Source organism: Chelon labrosus (assembly GCF_963514085.1).
Source record: "Chelon labrosus genome assembly, chromosome: 18".
In the NCBI taxonomy this organism is placed as follows: domain Eukaryota; kingdom Metazoa; phylum Chordata; class Actinopteri; order Mugiliformes; family Mugilidae; genus Chelon; species Chelon labrosus.
In genome coordinates, this window is record NC_140351.1 from 16,372,937 (window position 1) to 16,396,241 (window position 23,305).

General features: G+C 41.2%; 4 protein-coding genes across 4 annotated transcripts; 1 reads left to right on the forward strand and 3 right to left on the reverse strand.

The window, feature by feature from the left end:
• Positions 1 to 272: 272 nt before the first annotated feature.
• sox32 (SRY-box transcription factor 32) lies at positions 273 to 1,798 on the reverse strand (the record flags this gene model as incomplete). Its single annotated transcript, XM_084565599.1, has 2 exons — positions 1,143 to 1,798; positions 273 to 922 (listed from the first exon to the last, which is right to left on the reverse strand). Exons 1-2 carry the CDS (start codon positions 1,498 to 1,500, stop codon positions 273 to 275), a joined length of 1,008 nt encoding a protein of 335 aa, XP_084421725.1. The 5' UTR covers positions 1,501 to 1,798.
• A 5,881-nt stretch (positions 1,799 to 7,679) lies between these two features.
• On the reverse strand, positions 7,680 to 10,440 carry mrpl15 (mitochondrial ribosomal protein L15). Its single transcript, XM_084566737.1, has 5 exons — positions 10,289 to 10,440; positions 9,978 to 10,135; positions 9,588 to 9,753; positions 8,258 to 8,381; positions 7,680 to 8,168 (listed from the first exon to the last, which is right to left on the reverse strand). Exons 1-5 carry the CDS (start codon positions 10,391 to 10,393, stop codon positions 7,831 to 7,833), a joined length of 891 nt encoding a protein of 296 aa, XP_084422863.1. The 5' UTR covers positions 10,394 to 10,440; the 3' UTR covers positions 7,680 to 7,830.
• A 460-nt stretch (positions 10,441 to 10,900) lies between these two features.
• Positions 10,901 to 14,221, forward strand: lypla1 (lysophospholipase 1). Its single transcript, XM_084566778.1, has 9 exons — positions 10,901 to 11,248; positions 11,390 to 11,421; positions 11,522 to 11,587; positions 11,724 to 11,771; positions 11,846 to 11,916; positions 12,008 to 12,081; positions 13,077 to 13,178; positions 13,490 to 13,666; positions 13,754 to 14,221. The coding sequence occupies exons 1-9, from the start codon at positions 11,180 to 11,182 to the stop codon at positions 13,811 to 13,813; spliced, it is 699 nt and encodes a 232-aa protein (XP_084422904.1). The 5' UTR covers positions 10,901 to 11,179; the 3' UTR covers positions 13,814 to 14,221.
• Positions 14,222 to 15,275: 1,054 nt separating this feature from the next.
• On the reverse strand, positions 15,276 to 22,152 carry LOC311503879 (regulator of G-protein signaling 20-like). The gene is given in 6 exon segments (XM_084566777.1): positions 15,276 to 15,536; positions 17,222 to 17,456; positions 17,574 to 17,657; positions 20,502 to 20,662; positions 21,617 to 21,678; positions 21,681 to 22,152. Coding segments are annotated over 6 exon segments (906 nt in total). The 5' UTR covers positions 21,856 to 22,152; the 3' UTR covers positions 15,276 to 15,347.
• Between the last annotated feature and the right edge of the window lie 1,153 nt (positions 22,153 to 23,305).

Below are 23,305 nucleotides of genomic sequence, written 5' to 3' on the forward strand. Positions count from 1 at the left end.
AATTTCTAAAATGTGGATAAAATGTATTAAAGTTTGTTATTTTAAAACGTAATTCTAACAAATATGCAAAGGTAAAACAAGTTTTAGTTTTAGAACATAACACAAACATGAGCGTTAGAGGCTGAGTTATGAGTTATTTATTGATACATAATTACATTGCAACACAACACACTTATTTTAGATCAGAACACATCAAAAAAACAAATGCACAATATAAATTTTCAGCACCTAACACTGAAATAATTTAAATAAATACACCAGTCTGAGCGGTCTCATGACACCGAGCGTCTCCCTCTGTGACAGCTCTGCTGCTGGTAGCCGCTGGGATCCACCGACTCAGGCCTGTGAGCCTTCGGACCCAGGTACTGTTCGAACTCGCTGCGGTCCAGATCGTATAGCATGTCCAGCTGAACCTGTTCTAAATAAAACTCCAGCGAGGGCCCGGCAGGGTACTGCAGGCCCCCGTAGAGTCTGGACTCCCCCTGGTCCGCTAGGGGAGCTGCAGTGCTGGAGAAACCATACTGCATGTGAGTGCCAAAATACACCTGGGGCTCTGCAGGGTATGGAGGAGGGTTTGAGTACATGACAGGGCTGTCTGAGAAATCGTCCGCCGAGTTGGGAAAAACAGGGGTGTTTGTGTAGCAGCTGTGTAAAGGGGTGATGTTGCTCGGAGAGTTTGGGAAGGTCGGCTGCTGATTCTGGAGGAGGTAGGTGAGGTTGTAGGGCACATTGAAGCCTGAGCTGCAGAGAGATGGCAGGGGGGCTTCTGCAGACTGGAGCTTGGAGGTTTTCTTCAGCTGCTTCTTCCGGCGCGGCCTGTACTTGTAGTTGGGATAGTCAATGGTGTGCTGAACCCTCAGACGCTCAGCCTCCTGCATGTATGGACGCTTCTCAGCCAAGGACATGGCCTTCCAGGTTTTTCCTGCAGGAATAGAGGGTGGTCAATGATCTGTTCATTGGCTGGTTTGATAAAACTGACCTTTAAGAGGCAGTAAATTCTGAAGGAGTAACTGAAACATGCCATGAGCTCTAATTAGTACATTTAGAACCAAGAACCAAAAGTCAGCTTATTATAATTTTGTGAAGAAGGAACTGCTATAGAGTGGATTCATCTTTAGTTTTATCCACAACAAATCTCTTACCTAGTATTTTGCTCAGATCCGTGTTCTCCAGGTCCGGGTTGAGCTGCGCAAGCCGCCTGCGCTCCTCTTTGGTCCAGATGATGAAGGCGTTCAGCGGCCTCCTGACCCTCGGCTGTGTCGACGCAGATTTTGCCTCGGGGCTGGCGCAGCTGGAGTCCGAGTTCACGGACAGCGGGCTGGAGGGCCCCGAACTCGGAGAGAGCACCTCGGCCGCATGCTCCCCGTCACCGGAGCCCAGGTCTTCTCCCTCGTACATGGCGCCGTAGTTTGCGCAAAGCTGGAACGGAGCGGGGTCGTGGCTGAAACGCATGGCTGTGGTGTTGATGTTTTGACTCTGCTGCAGGCCGCTGTCATCCATCCTCCTGGTTGACGCGGAGGGAAGGATATATGTGGCCGCTCCACCAATGGGAGGCCGGGAGGAGTGGATTTAAGGTGTGAATTCCAGGTGTTTTCTCAGGTCGGTGATAGGCCCATCTGACGCCCCAATCAACGATCTCACGAAACTTCAGACTCTTGAGTCAGTGGTAAACATCTCAATTGAAGCCATACGATTAATTACGCAAAATAAAACCCAATAATAACCCAATTTAGAATTGAGAAACAAGTCACAATAATTACATTTTCTCTCTTTCTGGTGACAAAAATGTGGTGAAGTGATAAACAGCGACTTATTCTTATGAAATGAACTCTTATTTAATACTTTTAATAGCAAGTTATTATTTCACACACATGTCGGATGTCTAATTTAAGCTTAAAAGCTGATACTTCCTGCAATTTTTGCTTCGATTCACTTAATAAAAGGTAAACCAAATTACACCTTTACGCACTAGAGAGAAACGGGATCAATAGGAGCTGAGAGGCTGGGAGGGAACTGACGGGTGAACATCAAAGTTTTGGGCTAGTTACTAATTACACTGAGACTCTCATCTCTTATCGGCCATCCACTGTCTTTATCAAGGTACATTTTACAGGACTGAAACAAACATGATCAATGCGTGTTTATTACGCGATTACCACGTACAAATATTTGACTTTAAACAAAAAAAAAAGGGCATGATGAACTCAGCTCAGGCAAATCAGAAAAGAAAAATAACTTTGTTAGTGTTATCAGTTCAGAATAAAAAGAAATAACACGAGGGGAAACAACTAAACAGACGGACAGACTTCCCAGAAGGAAACAGACGCTAAATCAAAAGTGTATTGAAATGAGTGCGATTCAGACTCATAGAAACTATTTCGGGATGTTTGTTGGGACCATGCTCCTCAATTTCAGCCTCATTTCTGCATAATTTCTCGTGCGTTTTTCTTAATATTTTATCTTATTTGAAACACGTGAATTATATTATTAAAAAAACGCATTTTCTATAAACATTAAATGAAATAAAATCCATCTTTCACCCAGACTACACAGCAGGACCTAAGGAGGAAAATAAACTGATCAATTACAGCAAATTTAGGGTTTATTGTGCAGCATGTGGCATGTACGTAAAATAGTTGACACTACAAAGTAAGTGTTGATCCATTCAATTAAATATAATGGGAATATTAAAGGAGTAAAAGTGACTTTAAATGTTGCGTATCCTCTGTTAACGACTAGAAACTCCAGAGGCGTGTGAGCCCACTTTAATATAACACGGTTCCATTACAGGTGCCCGCTCGTCCTGCACGGTTTCAATGAATATCTTTGGCATCTGACGACCAGCATTACACAAACAATAGATGCCATTATGCAGACAGCGGCAACGTTGAATCTGCAATACACGGACCGACTGGTGAGACCTGCACCTGCTTTGTCCCCGGCATTACGCAGCCTCTTTGACTTGTAAACACCCTGCACGGAGGGTTAATACACAAGGAATAGCAAGTGGGGTATTTTTTTCCTTTTTCTGGAATAAACATATCACAGAAACTTCTCAAACTATAAAGCAACAAGCCTTAAAATGATCCTTTTTGGACTTTGCGCTCAGCAGACGTGGTTAAATCAGGCCCGTGGCTGGATATCTTAATGAAAAGGCCGGATCAATACTGTGACATTGGTAAATTCAATAACAGAGGTGATTACTTTTAAACCGTGCTCCTCATCCGCCTTTGACAACTCAGGCCTTTTTTTTTATTCTATCAGTCGAAACCGATAAGCTGGCGCGAGGCTTTGAGGGGGGGAGATAACGTCAAATCAGGATTTTGATTAAGAAATCAGAAAGATAGGATTTATTGGGCACTTCACATTTATCCAAATGAACTGTTTATTCTTTAAATATATATGCAGTTGGTATTTGGTGGAGGTGGAGGTGTCCTTGTTTCGCAGGTTGTCAGAATTAGAGGTTGAATCCACATCCTTGGTGTTAAACGGGACGCACGCTCCAATGCGCCTGTGAAAAGCGCTAATGGATTTAATCAATTAGCTTGAACGGCGCAGCGTGAATACAATAACGTTGGTTTCGGCTGACCTTTGGCAGTGGATCGAGTGAGATGGACACATGAAAGTGCTTTAAACTGTGTTAAAAGAACTTGAGCGTTGCTATTGTACATTCACCTTTACAAAGCTTTAATTTGTTGACTTCCGGTTGAAAACAAGTAAATGGTCCTTTACTTCTGCCCTAATAACCCTAATCTGCGAGGTGACTGCAGGGTATCAATGCATTGTCTCATTGCCAAACAAGCAGAGAGGCTGCAGCAGAATGGGCACTATGCTTTCTGAATGGGGATTGTCTCTGCGGCTTTCTGATCACAATGTGCCATTGTATTGGACAGAACTCATATATGGGACACTCCTCTCCTTCCTCACTTTGGATCAGTGGATGAGCACGCTGGCACAGGTAGAGCTGCAGGGATGCATCTCCAAGAAGGGACAGCTGAGCGGGGTTTAACTCTGCTCTGGATGGCGTCTGCCATGGATATTTGCTACATTTGGAGCTGATTTGGATTGTGATTCATCTGTCTACGGAGATGGTGAACATTTCATTATGCACAGGATCTCCTCTTTTCTTGCGGACGTTTGAGCTGCAGGACTTGCAGACTCTCCTTTCGGACTTCTTACCAAGAGAGAATATTGAGGTGAAAATTAGGAGCAGGCCGGTGTCTTGACCGCTGATAATGAAGCACTGTATTCCTCCTTGGCTCGTGCCATCCCACCACCTTTCCCTACAGTGGCTCATTCATAGAGAGCTGCATTGTTTCATAGCTAGAAGGTGTGAAGAGGATATAACTACTGTTGTCTCAGGTGACCATGATCTCCGCAGCGAGGGGACTGTACTGCATTGTGTTGTATTGTATGGGCACAGCAGGCCAGCATCAAGATATACTCTGTCAAGTCTCAGACACCATTCTATGCAGCGGTCCCTACCACTCCACCTCCACCTCCACCTCCACCTCCCTGTCTTAACGTTTGAGCAGATTCAACAGCAGGCCGAGGCCCGCTGAGTGCTAGCCTCCACACTCCAGGTGCAAACAGCGCCCTGCCCGGCCCTACGTCAGGCCAGCTGAGAGGATTACATGCCCCCCTGGAGTAGACAGGCTTAATGTATAGGCTCATTAACGGAACACAATGATGCCCCCACCTCTGAGCAGAGATAACGGGCCGGGGCTCAGCCAGACTTCAAACACAGCTTACGAGCTCAGGTGGGACAACGTCCAGGCAGAGCTGAGGCAATTTTTTCGGAACTGGTATTTGGCATTTTGAGCCTGAAAAAAATAAATAAAAATAAATAAATACATGGTCTAGAACGCAAACATGTCAAACATTTGCTGTTCGTATTTCTTCTGATTTATTTCATTTTCAATTCAATATCAGCAGGCTTGAACAGTACAAGCTGGAAAATATGACCTTTGACCTTTTGAAAACCTTGTTTGCAATGTTGCTTTAAATAAATATAGCAAGAAACGTTGTGAGTCACAAGATCTAGTAAACATCTAAGAGAGAGAATTACTAAAAAATTTTTAATCTGAAATTTTTAGTTTTATGGGACTTTTAAAATGGGATTTACTGAACAGAAATGTTAAAAAACGATACAATTCAAACTAGATTTAAAATGGTCTAAAGCAATAATTATAAAATATAGAGTCTAATATTTATTAGAATATTATTATTAATATTTATAGATTAGAAGTCTGAGAGAAGGTATTATTTTCAAAAGTATTTTTATTGAATCCCTGCAATTTCAAGTATCATGGTTATATATTGTTATAAATAGGTGATGTGACTTTATTTATTGAAAAACCAAAGTTCTGACAAAATTATCTATATAAATGTGAAATATGAAACAACATTTAAATTAAAAATAATGTTTCAAATCAAATTTAGAAAGAATATGAGACAGAATCTTGTAAATCTGAGATAATTTCTAATGGATTTTAGCTGCATTCATTCTCACACATGGTCAATAAATGGCACTTTGAACTTGTGCTTGCCATTTATTTTGTGTGTGTGTGTGTGTGTGTGTGTGAATGGGTGTGTGTTTGACACTTTTAAGTTATACTCTTGATCATTGACTTGTAAAAAACACATCTATCAGTAATTCCAATAACCATTATATAAACCCCTGTATGATTTTAACCCAGCTCAGATTTTTGATTCTTGAGATCAAATCCTCAATCCGCCCTCCTTCCCTCCTCAAACTCCAATCAGACCTCTTTCTAATTGTATTTCATTTGTCTACCATGCAGCCCTGCTCAGACTGAGACTGGCTAATGAGGCAGAGCTCCACTCATGCTGCAAATACAGCACTATTCTTTGTAAATTAGGAATTGTATTCTACACTGATAAGAGTCTTATCTGCAGAACTGAATAGCTCTTCCCCGGTCTTTCACTGTCCATACAGCTTCGGATGTCTTACTGCCACAGCAGGCCGTCTACTATAACATCCATGCTGTCTTCCCCATGATTCAATGCATGATTCTGACCTCGATCCCAGACTTCTGCCACACGTCTGTCCTCTGCAGACAGAGGGGAAAGAGGCCGTAATTAGCCCTAATTATTAACTGGAACTCCACTTGTGAGACTTGTGAGACACCATGATATCATGTGTCTGTCTTAAACGGCTCATTCAAGGCGAGCAGATAACCAAAACAATCTGCCCTGCTCAACGTCGGCGACAATGCCTGAATGTTTAATTAGCCAGTGTGAACTGGTTAGACTCAGACATTAGATTATTTGGAGCACAAACCACCAGACTATGAAACAAGGCTGACAAATCTTTTTAGCCAAACTGATAGAAAAACACTTCTCGATTCTTTTAAGTAAACCTTCAAAAACAGGGTTGATGTTTCTCCGAACCAAAAAAGAAACAACAAAAAACAAAACCCCAGCAACTTTTCAGCTCACTACTTCTTCTCTCTCTCTGCTGCTGCTCGTCTGAGACCTGATACAAATTCAAAAGGATCTGCTGCTTTGAAGATAAGCGCCGTGGTTCTGCCATAAACAATGATTGTGCTGTTTCTTTCCTGTGGTGTGATTTATTTAAAGTATTATGCTGTAAGGATTTGGGCTGGTTTTCCTGTATGTATCCACTACTTGTGGAGCTCATTGGATACTTGAGCTTCAGGAAAACACTCAGGGAACCACAGGCGAAGCCATCAAAGTGAAACCTTTTGGCTCGGAGGACAACAAATCATAACATTTACTAATACAGTCAGAAATTCGCGTTATGGATTAGCTTTTAAAAGCTGACCTAGTACGAGGACTGACATCGGTTTGTTCCTTGTCTTCGTGCATTAGTGGGACCCGCCGACAAGCAACTAACACGCCAGAGGGGGTTTTATAACAACACAATGCTTGTGGTCTTGCACACACTCACAAACATATGCTTCCTTTGATAAAGTGTTTTTAAACCAGCAGAAATTGTATGCCAGCGTCCCTTCAAACAATATCAGCGTGAAATACCAAGTTATTTATAGCGAGTGTGCCATTTCGACTTCAAAAAATAAACATGAACGTAGCGCAGAGTTCAAATGCACGAGTGCTGTTGTCCAGCCGAAACCCGTGAGGGTGTATTAGGGTACAGGAAAAGTGCACATTATCTTTCAAAAAAATAAATGAATAAATCTTAAAGAGATTCTGCAACAGTCTGAATTTTATTTTAACATCTCTGGAGTGTGAAAGAGTGTGAAGACCGGGAAGGTGGAGGACGTCTGTAAGTGATAAACATCGTCACATATAAAAGCATAAACATGTCTGTGTGGTATTTTTATGTCTCTGAAGCATTGCCGGGCAAAGCTGTACGTATGTGTTTGCCTGTGATTGTATTCCAAGAGGAGGGGGTACGTGGATCTTTTGAATGTCCACACCAGGATACAGCTGCCTATGACTAATTTCAAACTCCCCTTCTAGGGCCTAGGCAACCCATTACACAAGTAACACACATCACCAGGCATCTGTTTCCTGTTTTCATTCTTTGAGTTATCTTATTTTCCTTATTTCCCCCTCACCTGTTACAAGTTCACGTTCCTTCCATCATGCCGCACGGGCCAGCTAAGCTCGGACACGAGGCCGTCGGACGTTAGTCACTGAGAAACTTACAGGTCACAAATGTGGAAAATCTCAAACACCACAATCTAGCACTTTACAGTTTCAAGATAACGTTTAATGACAACACACAAGAATGCTGTTCTTTTCATAGAAAATGATTTTCAACAAGTAAAGCTCCAGATTTTCGCTGTGAGATACTGTACATGAACACACACTATTTAACACCTATGAGGAGTAATATTTGAGCAGCTTCTCATCCGTAGGTTTCAGGATCTTCTTCTCCGGCATGTTAACGACCCAGCCTGGAGAGAGGCCAAAGAAGATCTGTCGAACATCCTTCCTCATGGCCAGCATGTGATACAGTTCATCCTTTGAAATGTCTGGCAAAATGTAGCCGTACTTCTGAGCCAGGTCCAGACGGGCCTGCTGGATTTTTTCCGGGTCTGCCAAGTAACCCCGGTTTTCAGCACCTGTGTAATACGGGACCATATCCTCCCCGGGCAGCATTCGCTTTGGAATAGGCTGTCCACGAATGAAGAACGGCACAGGCTTTATGAGAATCGCTGCAAGAATCAGAATGTATATATTCAAGCCTTTTATCTAAAACATTAAGAGATGGTTAAGTGCATGAGACTGATGATTGATTAGTTACCAAGACTTATAGGATCGTAGAAACTATTCGTGATGACGCCCCCGTTCCTTTCGATAGCAGCTATGGCTCCTTCGGACGCTCTCTGAACTTCGATGTTGATTTTTGCTGAAAAAATGTCGGCACCCTGAAACAGAACGAACGCATGAACTTCTGTCAGAGCAGGGAGAGAAGCAGAGGTCAACAACATCATCTTGATCAGTCGCAGTGACAACACTGTCATCTGGTGCCACCTGCTGGTATGAGAAGATCTGAGAGTCACAGATCGGCCTGTTCTTATGAATCCTGGAGGCGTGGTTTGATTAATCAGCAATTAAAAATAAAGTTTTTAATACACTTACAAGGGTGACAAACTGCATTATTTGTTCAGAAACAGAAATACGTTTTACTGCAGGACACTGAGTGGACAAACATTCACAAAGAAAATATTACAGCAATAAGTTGAATTAAGAAATTTATCTTTTAAAATGTTTTCAGTATGCTCTTCCACCACGGTGTTTTTAATGCAGCCCTCCACCACTTTGAGTAAATATTCTTCTACAATAAAGTGACGCCGTTGTGCAGAGGAATATATGAACAGCATCACTTACAGTTCTCATCAGTAAATCAGACCGGCAGGCCGCGTGGTTCTGTTGTCGTCAAGTAAAATAACGTCTAAACCAACCAATGCGCCCGGCCCAATGGCTCACACAATTTAACAAATTGTATTTTGTCATCCTCCGTGGCTGCTATTACTCAAGTTTGAGTACGGCTATGACACTACGGCTAAGACGCTATAACAATGACGTGCTGGTGACTCAAAGGAAACTGCAACAGACTACATCACTACGCAGAACTGGCCAGACTCACTGATCGCAATTATGTCACAGTGACCAAATTAAAAACTCAAAGACAAAGCTTTGACGGAAGTTACATTTCTCTTACAAAATCCTTATTTGGGGCTAGTATTAACATATTTTCATTGGATTTATGAATAAAGTATTTTATTCACTTATATACTTTTACACCACTGCACTGCTCGTGGTAGAATATACATTTGTAGTTTTCTGGGCTTGACAGTATTTGAAACATTTGAGTGAAATGTTTTTTAGTTAATAATACAAAATATAAAATATGGAATACAAGGAAATTACTAGTCTGTTCATTCAGCCATCTTTTGTTTCTATTTTTCACTGTAGCAAGAAATGACTGGTTCCCCCATGAAATATTTTCAGTCTCTCATTGTGCTATGCATTTAGTGTTTGTTTAATCTTGTTTCTCCTACAGTCACTAAACGCACCAGGCAGTATCTGTGCCATGGATCAAGAATATGCTATATGCATGCAGTAATTACCTCATCAACCAGCTGGACGCCATAGTCCCTCTTCAGAGGCTGGACAGTAACCCCTCTGGCGTTGACGAGCTGGGTCAGGTCTATGGGCTGGGTCGGGTCCAGTCGCCCCAGATCGATCAGGTACTGCAGTCGTTTCAGTGACAGAGGATGGTACTGTGGACGGCGACTGAGGAAGAACAAAAATGCAAATAAAGATGTTTACAACTGAAAGTCAAACCTTTATCCTTAATTCTCCTGTGAAACAAGATGTCTTGAGCAATGCAACAACACAATTTTATAGGATGTGATGGTAACAAACAAATGACAGCTATTAGGCCATTTGGATTGGGGATGATGCTTTGGCAAGTGCATGACAACAATAGCACATTTCAACTTGTGTGCTGTTTTTACCTGTGCCCTTCATTGAATCCATATTTAGGAATAGCCAGATAAAAGGGGGTCTGACCCCCCTCAAAGCCCAGCCTAGGTCGAGTTCCTCTCTGCCGCTCTCCTTTGTGTCCTCGGCCGCTTCTGTTGCCACCATGCTGTCCTCTGCCCCGACGTTTTTCCTACCACACAGGACCATTAAGAACTTTTATAGTAGCACATCATGTCACGAAAACAACTGACAGAGGGTTAGCAATTGGCTAACCGGCTAACTTATGTCAGCTAGGGTGCGCTGTTAAATTTAGCTATATAATAAATAGCACGTTAAAACTCACCAACTGTATGGATCCTGGTTCAGGCCGCAAATTTGCTAAAGTTATCCGCGGCAGATTCTGCAAGACATCCAATCCTTTGCCGCCTGTTTTTCTAGGGAAAGACATGTTTCTGCTGCTCACATGTCAAAGTTAGCAAACCAAGGACACATAGGTCACGTGACACACCAGGGCACCGGAAGTACTTCTATTTGGCTGCATACGGTGTCAAAGTAAAAGTGCGACATTCAAAATATACAAATAAACTATTGGTCTTTTAGGCTGTATTTTTTGATATATATATCATACCAAAGAAGTAAAAACAAAATAAAATATAATTACCTTAAAAACCGATAAACAAAGAAAACAGAAAACCTTAGAATTTGTGTCAAATATCACTGCACACGATTGTTAAATTATATACAATTTATTTGGTAATTCAGCACTCGTTTTATAGTTTTTTTATTTTATTTTTTTAGGCAGGGAGGTGTGCTTTGTCGCCACTGTCAAGGATTTAAATGTCAGTTAAGGGTCCATTATTGACAGTTCACTAAACCAACGGCTGACTCGCATTTGTAAACGGCCTCCGATGACAGCCAATCACATAGCAGAGGAGGCGGGGCTACAAGGAGCGTCGGCTGTGCAGCTGGCGAGTGGCGTGCTAACGACGGCGGTGATCCGGCGGTGTATTATTTTCCACAAAATTCAACTTCCAAAAAAGAGTTTTTCGAAGCTAAAAGCTAACAGGAGGCGGCGGTACCTCGGCCTCCGTCGTCGGTCAGCATTCGTCCTTGAGCTGTTTCGTCTTCGGCAGCCTGAGTTGGACCAGTATCGACACAGATAGACAACTGGGGGGTATCGATATTAGCTAACACTAGCTAACTTCTCCCGACATATCAGCTGCCTCAGCGCTGTATGTGCGGCAATAACATGTCAGCGCCTTTACCTGCCATTGTGCCTGCTGCCCGGAAAGCCACTGCGGCGGTGAGTTAGCAAGGCAGCACAGTGCTTTTACACCTTATGTCAAGTTAGTTCACATACAATTGACTGATTAAATAGGAGACACAGTTTTGATTTGATTAGCCTGTATCAGAATGTATAAAGAGGTGTTTTTGTTATTTACAGGTCATATTTCTGCATGGCCTCGGTGACACTGGGTACGTAAAAACAGTTACACGTGTATTAATGTCTTATCAGCCTCCAAAATAAGCTGATTGTTTTTTTTTTAATATTGTTTAATTTGGACTAATATGACAGGCATGGCTGGGCAGAAGCTTTCGCAGGCATCAGGATGCCACATGTGAAATACATCTGTCCACATGCGTAAGTATTTACAGCAACAATAACAAGGACAGCAAGTCCTGGGAAAGTTTTACAGAGTCTGTAAGCACTTAATTTCAAGGCATTACATGAACCTGTGTCCTGTCTTACACTTTGCTTCTTTTTTTCCACTGATTAGTCCCACCATGCCCGTTTCATTGAACATGAGGATGTCCATGCCGTCCTGGTAAGTGCTTGTTTGCATCTGGAGTCTTAAAGACTGTAAGAATGAACCTCACATTCATTTTCTCCCCACCAAAGGTTTGATATCTACGGGCTGAGCCCAGATGCAGACGAAGATGAGTCTGGTATCAAGAGAGCGTCAGAGAACAGTATGTCTGCTAGATGGTTTTGAAGCTTTGTACTCATGTTAGGAGTCGGTCAAATTCTGTCTGCAAGTAGTTTTATTTGATTTCTCCGCAGTTAAAGCCTTGATAGACCAAGAAGTGAAGAATGGGATACCATCGCACAGAATTATCCTCGGTGGATTTTCACAGGTACGCGTGGAATGTGTGGCAGATGATGTGTTATGTAACGGACCCCTTTTTCTTTTTCTTTTTTTTTTGCTGTGATTCACCAGTAATATATATATAAAATATAAATAACCAAATTAAAAAGATGCCCACATGCAAGTGCACTTTTCAGAATTCACTTCAACTCAGTTTTATTTACATAGCGTCAATAACAATACAGACTGTCTGGAGACGCTTTACAACATCCGGTCTGAAACCCGACCTGAAACCAGCAGAACAAGCCAGAAGGCGGCGGGGAAAGAACCTTTTAAGAAACCTTTAGCAGAACCCAGCTCATATGGAGGGAGGGAGAGAGAATGTAGACTGAAAATCTAAATGTATTTGTTTATATTGCAAGTGTTAATTTAATATTCCTGTAGCAGAATTCTGGGCCATCTTTTTTATTTAATACTAAACACAAACATTAGAATTATTGTGTTGAAGATACGCATCGGAAAAGCAAAAATATCACAAAAATGATCCAATATTATTTTACAACGCTAAAAAATATTTTCAGAAATGCACATTACTCGAACTGTTAGAATAATTTTATCACATATTAAGGTACAACCAGCAGCCAGTTAACTTAGAAAGTGGAAAGTAGGTGAAACAGCTAGATAATTATTATTAATAAATTTGACTATTTCTTGCCACTGAGTAACAGAGTCTTCAGGAAGTTGCAAGAAATAAACTGCCTCACAACTACCTTAAATGTTGCTTTATAAAATATAGCATTTGAGATTTTTTTTTTAATCCAATAGGTTATTTGACCGTATGATTTTGTCCGAATCCATTTCTGCAACAACACACGTGTATAGAAGCATTATGCAAACGGCCAAATCTTAAGTTTACGATAGTTAAAGCGGAAAAGCTTTTGAAGCTGTTGATGTTGATTTAGATTATTTCGCACTTGTTGTCTGTGTTAATAAAATATGTGCAATCTGAGTGACTGGGACTATTCTGTCGGTTTGTTTTTCTAGGGTGGTGCTTTATCTCTTTACACAGCTCTGACAACTCAGCAGAAGCTCGCTGGAGTGGTTGCTCTAAGCTGCTGGCTTCCTCTCCGCAAATCCTTCCCTCAGGTAGCAAAATAACGATGATGTAGACTGTATGCACATCCACTTTTTGCATTTTCACTGTTTTAAGTGCTCAATGTTGCGCACTTAGAACTTCCATTAATATTAAGAAAGAAGTACGAAGCAATTCTTCGCTTGAAAGTTGAAATTCATCATCTTGTTTTTGAGTTGCTTTAAAATGTGCATGTAATATCTTGAATATTAATTTTCCGCAATCTATTCCTTTAATTAAATTACACTGCAGGGGTATCCCACCGTCTATTCATAATCTGTTATAATCTGATAATGAGAGTAATCCTAATCACTTCTGTTCACAGGCGTCGGCCAACTGTGCTAACAAGGACATGCATGTCCTACAGTGCCACGGGGATGCTGACCCCCTGGTCCCCTTTGTATTTGGCAGCCAGACAGCAGAGAAGATGAAAGGTCTCATCAATCCTGCCAACATCACCTTCAAGTCATACCGGGGTCTACCTCATAGCGCCTGTCCAGAGGTAAGCGCGAAGAAACACACATTTGAAAAGGAGCTCCAGTCGTTCTTATGCTTGAGATATTTTATGCTTTGTTTTGTGCCCCTGCAGGAAATGGTGGATGTCAAGCGATTCATAGAGAAGCTGCTTCCTCCCATCAGTGATGAATGAGCCCGAGAGTGTCTGCTCAGCAGCATCAGAGTCCTTTCGTCTCCGGTGAGACTCCGTGGACTCAAGGACCACTAACTTACTTGACAATAAAACCGACGCTGCTACTCATAGATCCAGACAGGACTGGGGCTGCTAAGTGTGATTTAAAAAAGGATGCTGCATCCTGACCTGGAGCCACACACAACCCTCGGTGTTACAGTAGAGTAACATTAGTTGCTTGATTGTAAAGCTATTCGCCATTGAGACGAGCCATTTCTTGCAGGAAACGTCTGTATTAAAGTAACTAGGGCTACACATTATGGTTTAATACCTGCTGTCTCACAATAAATGGCCTGTTGTTAAATGTTTTTTTTTTTCCCATTAATATAGTTAATGTGTAGTAGTGCTAAGTCCAGTAGATGATAAACTAAATAATTTAATTAATGCATTTTATGAAGCAAAGTTGCCAAATATCTGTCGCTTCCAGCTTCTTAAAATTTAAGTATTTCTTGTTGGATTTTTTTTCATTTTAAATCAATGTAAATATAATAATAGGGCTTTCAGTTTGCTGACAAATGAAACAACCAGCTTAAGAACGAAAACTAGGACTTTCGTAACACCTCACACACCTAGTGTTCTTCACATACAACAGTGAATCTATAGAAGATTCTTTTAAAGGAAATTATTTCTCAATGTAAAGCTCGTGCAAACAAAGCACATAGGCAGCTTAATATGCAATCCACGCACAAAGCATCTAATAATGAATTGTAGCTGAAGAACCCGTAAATTATTCCGTGAATGTTCACAACACAGGACAGCAAAAACAACATATGATTGTGCTTTATTTAATTTGTGAGAATTCAAATAAATATTTAACACAAATTCAATTTCTTTCTTAAATACACAAATATATCAGTGGTCATGGTCATGTGTTCAGTTTATCTTTCCCTGTTTTGTTCAAATTAAATATATGACTAAATATCACAGTATTGAAACACACAGACAAGATCTATTTCCGGGTATCAGCTCGTCGAATTGTAAAAACTTTTGTCTTTGAGAAGAGCTGAAAGCACCAACATGTGAAGTCGCACCATTCACGTTAGACCAAAGGTGCTCGTGTAGAAGATCTTATTTACCAAGGCACTTTCCTTCTTCTTAAGTTACCGTTAAATAAAACCTACGAGTTTCTACAAGAACTGGATATGCATTTAAGGCTCACATTATACCTAAATACAAATGCAGTGCTCACAGATACATGCGTTCTCTCATTAAACAAGGTAGAAAAGTGCAATGTCAAGCGCTAGGGAATATATAAAAATATAGATATGTTTTCGAACTGATGCTGAACTTAGCATTTGTTCTTGTTTGCTCCAAGGGTTTTGGTAAGCTAATCATGGGTAAATAAACAGCAGTTACAGCTGGATAAAGACCGGGTTTAAGTAGTGTTCATTTTCCTGTCTGTCTTTCTCTAAATAGCAGGACTCCGACATGAGCACAAAACTCCTTCGGGTGGGGTGCGTGTGCCAGAAAGCTAACTTGTGTGGCAGTGGAGAGTCTATGGCTCGGGGGGACGCTCCTCCAGGCTCTTCAGCAGATCTGTGTACGCAGATGAGTTGATGAAGCGAGGGTACGAGTCTCTCTGCATCAGCGTGTAGATCTGCTGCTGAGCGTCGTCAAACGTTTGCGAGGTCGGCTCCAGCATATTGCGGTTTATCACCTCTCGAACGCGTGAATCCAAACTGACCTGGGGAGGATGGGGAGAGAAAAGAGGGAGGCTTCACTACATGTAAATACTTCATGTTGAACTAAATGTATTCAGCTATTGGGTTTTTAACACTAGATTAAAGGGCAGGTACACACTGGTTTCTGCCAGTCTACTACAAGCCAGAAATTTACAAACAGAAGGTAGACATATCACAGTATATAACAAACTATACTTTAAGGCCGTTCCTCAAGTGGCTCCAAAAGCAAGTCAATCCCCTATAGACGTCCATTTTGAAATGCTCAACTTTACTGCAGAAACAGGCATGTTTAACTCCTGGTACAAGATAAATGGATTTCTCTGTAGCCAATTCCTCTGATTTAATTATTTATTTATTTTTTTAATGTAACTCACCTGTTAAAATTGTATTAAAGCTTAAAGGGCATGGCCACTTTGAATGACAGATAAGTGCTAGCTGTTTGATTAAGTGTCATCTGCCTACATCAGGGACTACCAAGATGGCCACGGCCAGAGACACCATTCTGATCTTCAAAATGCTCTTCAGGAGCTTGCTACACTGTATGCCTGGGTGGTCTACAGTTGCCTCGCAGCAGTGTTTTCATGACATACAACTTATGTTGCCATTTGAACACCAGGTACTATGTGTGCATGGCTACTTGTTGTAATCACAAGCTCATAAGTTCAGTTAGAAAGTTACATTTATATTGTGTAAGGTATTGGTGAAATATGAAAGGTTACTATGCTACCGTAGAGAGATGCTAGTACAACATAGCAAGCTCTGCAGATGAGGACCAGGACCCTATTTAAATATCAAGTGCTCATACTAAGCAAATGAAAACACCCTCCTTTTGGTAAGGGGTCACTTTTGGACTTGGATATTTCCACGTAAACTAAGCCTATATGGTCATATAGAGCAGCAAAAGCAATTTTACATGCATAAAAAGTAACCTGTGATGGCAACTGAAGTGTATGCCACAATATGTATAGCATCCTAAATTCACCACCGTTTTCACCATACATTAAGCTTAACAGTTTTTGAAACTAAATCTGGAAGACTATTAACTTATTGGTAATTTAGCTTAGCATGGGGAAACAGCTGTCCAAATTTAAACATATACACATATTAAAGAATGCACTGTTGTATGCTATGTGTTAAATACACAAACTAAAATGCTTTGACTTAATAAGTAGTTATGGTTAATTATTATTTAGCTTTAGAGGCGCTAGCTAGCTGCTAGCCCCGGTGTTGTGATAGGCTAAAAGCTAACTAGCTTTTTGGTTGCAATTTGAAGAAACTGATATATTCTAGAAAATTTTAAGTGAACATTATCATCATAGATATTAATTAATGAATGTCTAAAATTAAAAATAATCTAAAATAGTGAGATAACCACAACAATAACCCAATTTTCACATTGAAACGTTCTAATGTACTGGATATTGTCTACTGTAAACTTCTCTTAAATTTTCTTTATTTAACGGTCTAAAACAAAAGAAAATAAATGTATAAAAATCCAAAACTGAGAAAAGCATAAATCAAAAACCATTTTGATATTCAAAAAACAGAAACGGGAAAGAATTAATCTATAATATAATTAGATTATGCAGTTATGAATTGATGGATTGACTGACTGATGATTTTCCTAATGGATTTAGCTCTAATTTTAGCCTTCATATCTTGTTAGCGCTCAGCCTTGGTGTCTCACCTCTTTAGGGGATAGGATGGAGATGAAGTCCTCGTATATTTGACGGACTTTCTCCTCCACCACAGTCTTGTTGGTCTCCTTCTTGAGATCCTCACAGGCGAGCCAGAACATCATGTTCTCCTCGCTGAACTCTGTCCTCAGGAACTGCCTGAAGCAGCTTCGCCCGGCTGCACTTTTCATCACCTTTTCAAATGAAATTGACCAGCAGCGAGCGTCTTCCAGAGTGGGCTTCAGGCTACAAAAAATAAAAATAAATAAACAAATAGTGCAGATACTGGCTTGTCATTTAATTTTCACAATAATGCCAAAAGATTCTGTGCTGCTGAAGTGTTTCTTCGAGGGGTCACATTACCTTTCTTCACAATTATTGGTTCCCTCTGTCCTGCGCTCAAATGTGGTCCTCTGTATTGTTTCATCTTCACTCCTAACAGTCAGACTGGAAGATAAAAAAAAATAAACGCATTGAGAGCTGGTTCGCTTTGATCATCAGGCTCTTTTAAGTAGCCCATCATCCAGGTTTGATTTCTCCACCTAGAAGCTAGAACATTTAGAAAAGATCTTTTGATGTCAACATTTCTTACTAAAAATACTGAATAAGTCAATTTTGAATATCCCATGGGCTTTATGTGCAATATCCTTCTGGTTTCAGGCTTTTCATCAGATTCTTGAAGTTCACTGGAAACTTGATCAGGGGGGTCAATTAGAGATGTTGGCCTAGCTCACAAATAGCTGTTTATCTTCAACCCAAATGTGTTGGAAGGGGAGGGGCGTGCAGGTCCACACCAAACTGGTAATACCTTGACTTCACGGATGTGGCTTCTCCAAATCGTTGCCAAAAAGCAGGTAACACATTAGTGATTAAAACCGTAGTTCCTAACCTGTGGGTTATATTTTAGTCTTTTGGAGCTTTAAAAAAACGACAGTGTCCTACATTCCTTGGTATGAGAGGTACTGTACATATGTTGTTTGTTCTACATTTGAAATGACAGAACGCCTATAGCACATTCAGGCTGGTCCACTGGGAACGCATGCGTAAACAGTAAAGTGTGTCAACTGTCCACCTCATCCTGTGGGGCTCGCCTGTGTGTAATTAAAATGTTCCCAATACCTGAAGTGGCAGCTGGCTGTGAACTAATTGGTTCAGGTGAGAGTCCACTGTGAGCCGTCCCATCTGGGAGTGTGGCTGCCGAAGCCACGCAACAATTAAATGGAATTCGTATAGATGTAGAGACTAAACGTATTACCCATCCCCAGCGGAGTGAATTAACACGGCCGTGTTCTGCACACGGCGGCTTGGCTGTCCTCAGAGGAAGCACAAGTAAACGGTGGATGATTCCAAAACAGGTTGAAACTCCTGAGGCCCTTGTCCAGTGGGAGCTACCGTGGGTCACAAGACCACTGAGTATCTGTTTTTCAGGGATGATGGCGTGGTGTTGTGGTGGACGCATGGAGGCAAAAGGAAGCTGCATCTATTGAGCTGATGCTACCAAACAAACCCAAGGTACATGTCATCATATCTTTTCACTTCAGAGCAAAGCTGAAACGGTTTATTGATTAGATATGTCCTGTTATTCACCGTATTATTACCTGCAAGCTAACAAAAAGACATTTGAAGAATTTATCTGATGATGAAAAGCGTATTATTCTCATCATCATGACAGATCTCGGGCAATAGTTTAGTATATTTAACGTATTTTGTCCTTCCATAGTCAGATATCATAACAAAAAAAAAATCTATTGCACATTATTTGGTTTTTGCATCTACTTCCTGTCTGAACATTTCGGTGTTTCCTAACCATTCTGTTTTCTTACTAATCCAGTTAATACACACGTTTAGTATAGAGTCATCTGTTACTGATTCTAACTTCACGTCCTTACTTGCTTCTGTTACTGCCGTTCACTGGGCGGGTTGTTTAGTGGTGTGAGGTGCATTCATGTAGGGTTAAGAAACTACCAAATTAATTCTTTAATTCAACAAACGAGAATATAAAGATATAAAAGCTTTCATTTTTTTTTTACACTATTACTGCTGCTCCTCAGTGGAAACAATGTGTAAATGCAGTGCAGCTATATTTAATAATTGTAAAGTTCAATTAGTTTGTAGCTGACACTTCTGGAGTCAAGAATTCAAGCCAGCAACCAGAACTTGGAAAAATAGAATAATAACTGACTGCTTAGCTACAAGCCACACAATGGTAGCTAATAAATAGTTTATAGCAGGGCCCTGGTCTAGTGTATTGGCTATCGCTGCCTTCAAATGGATCTTGACTGATCCTGTGGTTACGACATAGGAAGCTTTGAAGACGACTTAACGCAAATTATCCTGCCTTCAAACAGGATCGTGTTTATTGTATTTACGAGAAAATCTCATATGAATGGCGCCCTCTTGTGGTACTCACAACTTCGTAACTGATCATTTTCGCTTTTTTTAACTCACATGTTGACCTTTTTTTCAAAAATGACATAACCCAGGATTCTTTGTGGTTTTGTAGTAAATCTGACGACAATGTTTTTGTTACCGATGTCCTCATCTTTTCATGATGTCTTTGCATTTGCTACATTAAGACGTCCGGTCGTTAGCTAGCTAACTATCAGCCTCAGTGGCTTTTAAATGCCAGCTTTCCATGTCGTCACAAGTTCACTATTTCCGTTTGAAGGCAGCTTGTGTGCACAAAATGACACAAATAATGACAAGGGGGACTAATCAGTTCGTTAGAGGAAATCTTAAGCAGTAATTGGACTATTTGTGCCTTCTGTCATGCTTAATCTGGTCATGAGAAGAGTCCATGTGAACACTCCCCTTCTTGTTGCATTCATGTTGAACTCGTAAGTAGAAATTTGCAGTAGGGTTTCAGAGATAAGGGAGCTGAATGGACAGTTAATATAGATGTCAACAGCTGCCTAGCAGTTGTGTTCTCAGGTTTACAGCTGATGCTACCAGTTCAATGATTGTTTTGTTGTGTACACGTCTTCCCATGTCAAAACCACAGGCTCACAAATTTAAATTGAAGGCCGCATATCTGTACAGCATGCTTTAGGAAAGACCTGCAACAGCATGAGCAAAGGTTTAACTGCAATCAGAGTAGAATAAATAACTCTCTATGGATGTTTTGAATAAGAAAAAAATGTCTAAATCGGTTTCAGCCTACAGTATGCGTACTGCCATGTCTAAATCTTTACAATACAAAGACGGGCTCTTATCTCCCCTTTTACGCCTTGCACCTCATCTCTCTCGTCTACATCCCTGCATGCTGTGTGGGAACCAGTGGGGTGTTATTACCAGGAGCAGCTACAGCAGCAGCACCAGCAGAAGCAGCAGGCGTTTGAGGCGTTGGTGGGAGTGTTTCCCATGCTGTGGCGCGCTTGGAGGACACTGGCAGCTGCTTCCTGATGAACCTGCATCTGTCTCTTACGCATCTCCACCCGCTCTGAGCCCATGGACTGCAGGGAGAAGACCACAGTGGGAGAGATGGGCGGAAAAAACAAGGCGATGGGAAGGTTTAACAGGAAGATTATTACCGCATTAGGAGGGAAAAGCATCACAGTCTGAGAAACCACACGGGATTAAAGACCTGTCAGAAAGCGTCAGATCTAAGAAGGCCTGAGAAAAACAGCCATGAATCATTGAACCGTAGTTTGCAAAATATAACATTGACATCAGAAAAAAGAAAACACGTCTTGCGGAATGCGCGACCACCTCACGATCTTTACGCACGGGGTTAACTTCTGTGCAAACCTAAGTAACAGAATTAAGATGCAGAATAGCAAATGCCTCTACCAGTTTGTTGGATCATGCTAAATGTAACAAACCCAAAGATGATGCGCATCAAACCTCCCGTGTCTTCCTCTCCCACATCTCCCTGTCTGTGAGGGATGAGCGGTAATGATAGCGACAAGGCGTTACTCTTGGACCGCAGCAATCGCATCCATCAGTCGCATCCTCCGGAGGATGCACACACACACACACACTCACGCACACAGCCCCATTATTATTATTATTATTATTATGGTCGATACAAGAAAAGCACTCACCCAAAAGGAAGCAGCCATTTATAGAAACATAATGAAATTTGATCTGAAGGCTGATAATGTGATGTCCAATCAGAGGATGTTATTCTTCAAAGGCAAAAACAAGCAGCATATGGGCCTATTTACATTGCTTTAATCGACCACGTTATTATTTTAAGTATGATATCCACAAATTGTCCGAAAATGAATCCTAATATTTCTGCTTGCTGGGATATCCACATAAAGATGCTCACCGGATCCTGAATTACCCGCCTTGTTTTCCCAAAAAAACAAACAAACAAACAAACACAAACGCGAGAGGATACACCGGTTTCAAAAGGCATGCACTGTCCTGTAATAGAAAATCAAATACAGACGTGTACTCACTGTGTCACCATGAATGCCAGAATACAGGTGATTTTTGGCTCGATCACATCCGTCTGCCTCGACTTGACACAAGCCAGTTGGTTCCCTCTACGCGCATGCGTCTCCTGCAAGTGTGAAAAGATTTTTGTGCGCCCGTGCGTTAGCGGCCAGAACACAATGTGCGCGGTCTGTTGCAGCAATGGCTTCTTGAGGACAGGCTGTGGCCGGCGCAGAGACGCTTGTAATTGATTATTGATCATTTTGGGAGACAGGCAGCTGCTGCTTATTTATCATCAGTACATTATAGTCTTAATCTTTGTGGCTGCAATCAAAACTCAGTAGGTATCACTCACAAAGCTGCATGCAAACATAGAAATATATCCATATTATAAGGTTACTCCTTTATTTCTGCAACTACCGAGCTGTAAGTGTTTTGAATTAGCAGTAGCTGAGATGTCCAGGATGCCATACTCTAAATAATTCAACATAACATCTGGAAATCCCAGTTCCAGGATATTCTGGCATCTGCAACTTCGCCTCTCCTGGTGTGGCCGAGTGTGGCCTGAGTCCACCAGAGGGCACTAGTGATCCATCCAACAGGACTGAGCTTGCCAGCAGACACCCAAGAGGAGTGGAAGCCATTGGAGAGAAAGTCAAGACCGACCTAAAACTTGATTAATGATTATTAAGTAAACAGAGACTGGATTATGAAATCAAACCGCGGATTCTGGTTGACCTTCATGACTCTGGACCCTTCGTCTAATTGCAAGTGAGTATTGGGTCTGTCAGAGTGTGCACCACCCTAAACTCCACCAGTCATTTAGCACTGGAGAAACTACTTGGATGAGTGGTGAAACATCCTCAAGAAAACTCACCAAATCCAGCTGCCAATATTTTAGTCTTTTGTTACACAATGACCTGATCGACTGACAATCTTCAGTTATTGCCCGTACAGTCTTAAGTCAGCTGTGCTGGAAATGAATACATTGTTGTATTTCGCTTAAGCAAATTAACTGTACCTCCCTGACAGCTACAGCTAGTTACCTACAAGCTGCACTAAAGTCAACAGAAAGCATATCTGATTTTATAAAATTCAAAAAGTGTTTGACGTCTGTAAGACTTTATAATCTGAATAACACTTTCAAGCACAATGAGGTGAACAATTATTCCATTTCTAAACATAGATGAGCAAAGGGTTCCCATATGGATACAAATCTGTGAAGCAGAACTTTACCTTTTCTTCTCTTGTGCCACATTAATCATCTCATTAGCCCTCACACTTATCTGGGGAGCCTTCAGAGGACAAAACAACAGGGCTTACTAGTTCAAATGAACTCCACCTCAACCAGATGCAACTATAAAAGCTTCTGATGCAAGGATGCATTATGTAATAATAATAATACGTAAGTCAGTGAGGCCATTTCTGCAGAACCTTCGATAAAAAATATGTGACGTAATACTTCAGTATTTTAACTGGACTGAGATTCTGACTGCAGGATTTATGTTTATAATTTACTAAATGCTGAGTTCCTCCTGCACCACTGGCATCCTGTTTAATTTCATTTATTCATCGACAGGCATGGACAAATTTTAAATATAGAGTCCAAAAAGGAATATCAGAGTGAGCCTCAGGTCATAAACCTAACCCAAAAATCCTAGAGAAAATACAGAGGATGCGAACTCCATGTCCCCAGTTACATCTCCATCCCT